The sequence below is a fragment of the Grammomys surdaster genome, unplaced genomic scaffold, assembly GCF_004785775.1.
Source record: "Grammomys surdaster isolate TR1022 unplaced genomic scaffold, NIH_TR_1.0 372, whole genome shotgun sequence".
In the NCBI taxonomy this organism is placed as follows: Eukaryota; Metazoa; Chordata; class Mammalia; order Rodentia; family Muridae; genus Grammomys; species Grammomys surdaster.
The window spans coordinates 10,364,926-10,372,361 of record NW_021604791.1 but is presented as its reverse complement, the minus strand read 5'-3'; the positions used below and the strand labels follow the sequence as shown (position 1 = coordinate 10,372,361).

The 7,436-nt window shown below is 41.0% G+C and overlaps 1 protein-coding gene across 3 annotated transcripts in view; it reads right to left on the bottom strand.

The window, feature by feature from the left end:
* Window positions 1-6,320, bottom strand: part of Nfxl1 (nuclear transcription factor, X-box binding like 1) — a 44,665-nt gene extending 38,345 nt beyond the window's left edge. Inside the window, exons 1-3 of one of the 3 annotated variants that reach the window (XM_028780799.1) lie at window positions 6,314-6,320; window positions 5,676-5,930; window positions 2,814-2,990 (exon numbers count right to left, since the gene is read on the bottom strand). In XM_028780799.1, the coding sequence (XP_028636632.1) occupies window positions 2,814-2,990; window positions 5,676-5,928 (430 nt within the window). In that variant the 5' untranslated portion in view covers window positions 5,929-5,930; window positions 6,314-6,320. Of the gene's footprint in view, window positions 1-2,813; window positions 2,991-5,675; window positions 5,931-6,028; window positions 6,280-6,313 lie in introns of those variants that run through there. The other 2 variants (XM_028780798.1, XM_028780800.1) reach the window with 2 other exon arrangements.
* Between the last annotated feature and the right edge of the window lie 1,116 nt (window positions 6,321-7,436).

The window sequence follows — 7,436 nt, the reverse complement described above, 5'->3', positions numbered from 1 at the left end:
ACAGATAGCATGTCACAGCAGACATAGATAGCATGTCACAGCAGACATAGATAGCATGTCACAGCAGACATAGCATCCCACATCATAGACAGCATGTCACAGCAGACATAGACAGCATGTCACAGCAGACATAGATAGCATGCCACATCATAGACAGCATGTCACAGTAGACATAGATAGCATGTCACAGCAGACATAGACAGCATGTCACAGTAGACATAGACAGCATGTCACAGCAGACATAGATAGCATGTCACAGCAGACATAGATAGCATGGCACTGGAAGTCACATATTCTAAAATGACCACTGTGGCAAGTAAGGAAACATGAGTTTGAGGAGGTCAAGACTGGAAATGAGCAGAACGTACCAGATGAAGGCAGTTAGAGCAAACCAAACAGCTAGAACTGTGGGAAGTTATCTAATGTATCTCAGTTTTAATTCTGTTGAATGTTAACAGTAGCCATATGTAGGTAATGTGGGCCGGCAATAGGTAAAGCCAATGTAGAGGGAGAAAAGGGGATACTGAAGAAATCAGGCAGAGGGAGGCTGAGTAAGGAGGTGAACATGGAGTAAACAGCAAGTTCTAGGTCAGACAGAGCTACATGATGAGACCCTGTTTCAAAAATAAATAAATATTTTTAAAATTTACCAAGTAAAATCTAGAAGGCTTTGGTAACAATTAGACTTGGTTCCGTTCATGTCATGTATGTACCACTCTGTTCATACATTTCTGAGGCAGAGGACTGGAGTGTTACTAGGGTAAGAGAACAAGGAAAGTCATGTCTTCTGATGTGATGTGCACGTGACTGAAGGCGACATCCTCTTTAGAATAAAGCCACACAAGAAGAGAGGAGAATCACAGAACTGCAAAGCCTGAGACCGGAAAAATGGGAGGGGTTCTTGGGAATGTACAAGTGCTCAACTCACCAGTGAGAGATGGACACCATCTCATTATTCTGGTACTTATTAAAATACATAGCTTCCAGTTTCCTTAGTTTATTACATGCATAGTAAAGAATATACAGGAATAAGAATCAAAGTATTAATGTATTTGATACAAAACTCAGCTTGAGAAGAAAACAAAACAAAAAATCTTGTAAAGCATGCAAACGGTACTACTTTCTACTACTTATGTTAGACGACAGCTGCCTTCCTCTACCTCGCATGGTTGAAGTAAGATCCTCTTAGCCATGAAACTGAAGATTACTAGTTGGGAAGTCATCCAGAAACAGGAAATTCTCTAGCCTTAAAGTTGCTTTCATCAGCTTTTATTTTGTTAGGCTTGACATTTTAGCTCAACTTAATTCCTCAAGAGATACAGTACATTTCTTAGAGAATGCCTAGCAACCTTTGCAATTTCATCAGTATATGCAGTTACCTCATAAAGCAACAAAAGTCAGATACATTAGGGTGTGGATGGCAGCACTCTACAGGAGTCAGCCTGAAGACTTACTAACTCTAATATCCTAAAATTACCTTCATTCTACCTAACATACAAACTCTGCAGCTATGCTTGACCCTGTTGTACTAGCAGTCGTGTTCTCAGTGAAGCACTATGTAATAACTAAGGAACAAACCAGCGACAAACGAAGGAGAGCTGATGTAGAATTATGATATAAACCCTATACCTAAAGGAAAACAGGTTTTGTTTGTTTGCTTTTAAACAGAAGAAATCCTTTTACAAGACAGTGAAAGAAGGAAAACCAACTATGGTAGAAAATCTCTAATATTCAAGCATACAAAACATGTTAGACATCTCAGTAGACAGCTCACACTATCTGACAGGCAGTGCTACTTCATTCCAACCCCTTCACAGCATTTACTACCACTAGACATGTCTCACAGAAGAAAGCAAGCCTGAGTCAAAATCGATGTGTCAAACACTAATTGGACACAAGCAATGCTGAAGTCCAAGTCTTAATTTGGCTTGTGAGATGTCCTTTTAACCAGTCTCCTGATTTTCCCCCAAGAGCGGCCATCTCATCTTCAGAATCACCTCGCATTTACACAGAAAACACAACAAGCCCAATAAAAGCTCAAAAGCTGAGCAAATCACCTTTAGGCCAACTACTACTTTAGGCCATTTACTAATGGTGCAATTTTAGGAGAATCTTCTCTCCTATGAAGAGCCATTTCCTAGAAATTTTCTGGGTTTTTTTTTCTAGCTCCAACAAGATTTTAAAGAACTAATTGAGACTATAAGCATATAGTAACTAACATAAGACTATATAAACAGCATGAAATATATCTATAAAAGAACTGAGAAATGTTAATGTTTCTAATGACATGAGTATAAAATTTAGAAACTAAGAATATAAGGAGGGGGCATACTTTAAACACAACCCAAACACATACAACAGATAATGAATATCCACATCAGACTTTTAAAGATTTAATTTTTTAAAAACTATGCAAATCAAAAGTAAGATACGACACTACAATAATAAAGTCAAGAAACGAAGTAGACTTTAAGGCAATTTTAATGTGATAAAAAAAAGAGAAGAAAATGGAGACTATCTTGAAGGGGTCTCTGAAAGCCTTGTGGCCCAACAGAATTGCAGCCAATAACCACCTACCTTCCTATTTCTCTGGGAGTTAGGGTTGTAAAGGACGCTTGCCATGTAATCTACTTTATATAAAGATTAGTATTAACAACATATAACATTAGTATTAACATATAATTTAAAAACCAAAATGTCCTCAGCTTCACAAGATGACCACACTAAAAGTGATCCTGTATAGTAAATTATAACTAAACAACATCAGAAATATCTCACTTATAGTGAAAATGTCCCAATCAGTAAAATAATACCTGTGTGAGTAGTGTATGTTATGAATGTATTAGCAACAATTTTCCCCCGTTTTCCTTCAAAGTCTTCATCCCCTTCTTCTTCAGAGGAAGAGCTGTAGTGTTCCTCCATGAACTTTCTAGCTGCAGCTTGATTGGCCTTCTTGATCTCCTCAAATTTCTGCTGGGACATTAGCTCTGCTGGACAAACAAAAAAAAGCTTCATTTCTGCAAATCAGTGTCCTCACAAACCATGGCAGGGTGTAGAATGGCACCTCTTTTTTTTGGGGGGGGGCAGTTATCGAGACTCCAGTTCAGTTGACTACTCTATCAATTTTAAGCACACATTTGAAAGTCACCCTTAGAATATCCTATCTTCTTACAAATTGTGAGGGGAGAAAAATCTGATTTCTTACCACAGAACCAAAGAAAACAACACAATAAACACTAACTTCAGCAGTAACCTACCCAGAAGAATCAAGTGCTATAGACACAGAGACTACAAACTAATGACACATTCTAAAATATAGTAATGGTGCTGAACACTTCAGGATCAGTCTCAAACATAGTAACAAAAAAAAAAAAATTAAACGGAAATGAGATGTTAAATCACACTGTACAAGCCATGCATGGGGCACATGCCTCTAAATCCCAGCATTCCAGAGGCAGAGGCGGGTGGACCTCTAAGGTCAGCATGGTCTATATAGAGAGTTCCAGGACAGCCAAAGCTACATAATAGTCAAAAAAAAAAAATTATACAAACCACTTAACAGACAGAAGTAGGTGGATTTCTGAGTTCAAGGCCAGCCAGGGTTAGCTACATAATGAGATAGTCTTACTATGTCTCAAAAATAAGTAAATAATAAAAATCACTAAAATACATTAGACAGTATGACTTTTATGAAATGGGGGAACATACTCAGTGGACGCACACCAGAATGACAGGAGGCAGTGCTTCTTCAAACCAGCCTCGGGAACTCAGTCCAGCCCACAAAACCTTAACAGTGATAATATCCATGGTTTATCTACTGAGCTTACTAGCTGCGTCTTAGGAAGCTCAAAACTGTCTAGCCTTCAAGATGAAACTGACACTTTTGTGGTCACACAAAATATTAACACAAAAAACACACTTCTAACAATTTCATTCCAAAAAAAAATGTAAAATGATATTGAATTGTTCTTCTATTATCCAGAAAAAGGATGCTAAATAACGTTTGAGTTAGAGCTTCTCATTTCTAGAACACTCTGTACTTCTCATTGTTAATTAATTACACAATAATGCAAAACAGAACCAGATAACTTCCCAGGACATGTTCCCAACGAGACTTCCAGCTTCTTGAGAGTAAGAATCCTGGCAATTGTACTCCAGCTAACAAGTGCAATAGACAGCAATGGTATTTTAAGAAAAGACTCACAAGCTAACTGAATTGTATGCACCTGGTCCTCATATTAAGAGGATTTTAAATTTACTATTTTAAATCATTAATTAAAAACGTACTTCATATGTCAGACTGATGAGATCATCAAAATAAATCTCATTTTAGTTGGTATGTCTGTATTTAATTGATATTCTACCCTTTATTTCCCTCAAGAATTTTTTTCCTTTTGTTATCAAAGCTAATTTGATTGGTGACTATCAACCAAACTGTTTCAGGTAAAAATGGAAGAAAATGTATATGATGCTTACTTTAGAAATCTTTGAGAACACAGAAAAAAAGCAGTGACTGCTGTAAGACATCTCAAGATTACAAGGATGTCATTAATCTCTGGGAACGAGCCCTGGGGGTGAGAAGGGAGGCTTAAGAAAAGCTGAATTGGGAAGATATGACAGAAACACTTAGACTCTGGTAAATATATGTACCTAGCATCATTTGGAGGAATGTCACACACAAAGTGACCAGGCAGTCTTCTTACCTTATTCCTTCAACACAAATGTCAACTGTTCATATAGAGAATGCTTGCTTTCCTGCTACCCACAAAATCCAAGCAAACTTAACAACTTGCTCATAGGTCTCTAAATAGTACACTGCACCTCTACGATAAACTGACCCATTGCAAGCAAAATCAACGCAAAACTAACTTTCAAGTTACCCTGAGAAACCCCACGCAGAGGCTCAATTTTGCTCCTAGCAGGAAGAGAGAAATGATGCAATTATATTATAATATCAGAATTAAAAATTTTAAACGTCTTTTGAAACATACATCCCAAACATCAAATGCTTTCAGGGACCATTCTCTTTTACCTAGGCACAGTTATGTATAAAAACTCTCAATGCTGCACTAAAACAAGATCTTGGACGAAGTCTATTGGCATAGCCATGGTGGCAACACCTGATATACATCATGGAAAGACTTGGAATTTATGAACAGGGATCAGTCGAAAACAACCAAAGCGACAGGGACAGGGTCTAAGACGGTCCAAAAAGTCAGATAGCCTGTAAAGATCAACAACTAGTCTTGAAAGTAGAGTTAATTAATGAAGAATGCAGTTCCCAGTCTCTTTGTAAATGGGATTCCGAGACCTTAGCCTAGCTTGCTGTTACCATACACAAAGATGAGAAAGCATTTAATAATTTACAACAGATGTTAAACATTTTAGATTTGAAAAGAAAACAAACTCTGCCAACCCCTTTACGGAGTTTTAACCAAATCAGCTGCACACAATTCAGGAAGGTAAGAAACAAAGGCGGTATCAATTAAAATGAGGATAGAAGAGATGAGATGAAAATCTGCCTGAACCTGTGAAGGTCTCAGATACTAAACTCTCTGAGCAGTTAAAAAGTGAATGAGACCTCGAGGGCCCCCACCCCCCAAACCCCGGCAGCCAACGACTTAGGGAAGTGACTTGGGGAGTTTGGTGGGGCGGGAGACCTGAGCCATCCTCACCTGAGCCATCCTCACCGTGGGCCCTCGGGGACTGTGGGGCTTCGCCTCCAGATGAGCGCTGCCTGTGACCCCCAGGGACCAGAGTCGCTGCTCCCCCGGGGCCCGGGCCTGGGGCCACCGCGCCCCCAGACCCTTTGGCTCGCCCTCCTCCCGCGCCGCCAAGAGGGACTCCATTTCCTGAGAGGGGCACTGCGGTGGCCCGTCCTCGGGCTCGGCCTCGGCCAGCGGCCACCTGGCGCCAGGAAGCGTCCATCCCTGCAGCGGAGAAATAAAGGAGAAGGAGCGTGAGCGGGCGTCCGAGGCTGTGGGTAGCTGCCGAGGGACCGTAGGGTCGGGGCTGGGTGCGAACGCACCCCGCGACACGGAGACCGGGTCTGAGGAAGTCGCGGCCCTGTGTCTCCCGAGGGCGAGTCCCCGCCAAACCCAGGCTCGAGCGACGGACGAGGAGGGAAAGGACGTGGGGGCAGAAATGAACCACGGAGCCACGAGGAAGCCACCAGAGACAGGAAAAGCCCGGCCACGGGAAATTCTCCTCAATCTCAGGAGAAGTGCGGTGGGCACAGAAACGCTGACTGACTGCGACCGCGGCCGGGATACAACTGCTGAAGTGGACCACACCGAAAGCTACGTCTCCTTACCGACGGCGCCCACCGCCAGCGACTACAACTCCCAGAAACCTCTGCCCGCGGACCGCAGAATGCGTGCCAGCGCGGCCGCTTATCCGGAGGAGGCCAAGGAATTCTCAGCGCGCATGCGCCTCCGCCGTCGTTCTCGGCCTTAGGAAACTATATTTCCCAGAATGCTCTGAGGCTCGTGAAAAGTGGACACTTCATTAGTGGGCGTGCCGGACATGTCCTTAACCCAACCATTAGTGGCTGCTCTCCGAAAATACGCAAGGTGTCAGGATTCAGTCAGAGAGGACAAAATCGACATAAAGTTATTTTTGCCATAGTCTTGCTGCTTGTAGGTAGCGGGCACATCGTCGTCCAGAAAGTTCTTAGAAAACAGAAGACGCCATGGGGAACAGGGTCAGGAAAGCCACAGGAACATTCTAGGAAAAGCGGTTTGAGTGGAAAACTCTCAGAACTCCCAATGAAATCCAACCCCTAGTATCACCACCTTTTCTACTTTAAAAGAAGCTTTCCCTTGGAGACTGCTTATTTTCCCTTCAAGACTTTCCTCAAGTAGATTCATTAAGGAAAATAACTGAAAGCCAACAGCTAATCTTTATGTATAGATTGCAGAAATTCATTTAGTGGTCTATTGGGAAATGAGCCGAATTTTGGTTGATATTTGGAATTATACAATCCTTAAATTACCCTTCAGTTACTTAATTCCCCAAAATTTACCACAAATATATTTAGATGCCATTTAATGTGTCAGGGAGTGTACAAAATATTTACACATATGTTATATATGTACGTATATATTTGCACATACATGAAGTTATACATGTATAATTTATTGAGATGAGTTTTTAAATATTATCTAGGCTGCCCTTGAACTCTTGATCCTCCCACCACAGCCTTTGAAGTGGTTGGGGCTACAGGCCTTCATCATCATGCCCACTGTGTTAATAAATTTTGTATTCAACATAACTTTATTTATTATTCCAATTTTACCACTGGAAAAACTGAAGCATAGAGAAGTAATTGTAGTGAAACTAAGCTTTAATTCTGTCATGTTTTTAATTTCTTGCACATAGGTATTATATCATGGCCTATACTTTATCCAAAAATCAGTAAATGTCCAGGAATATTG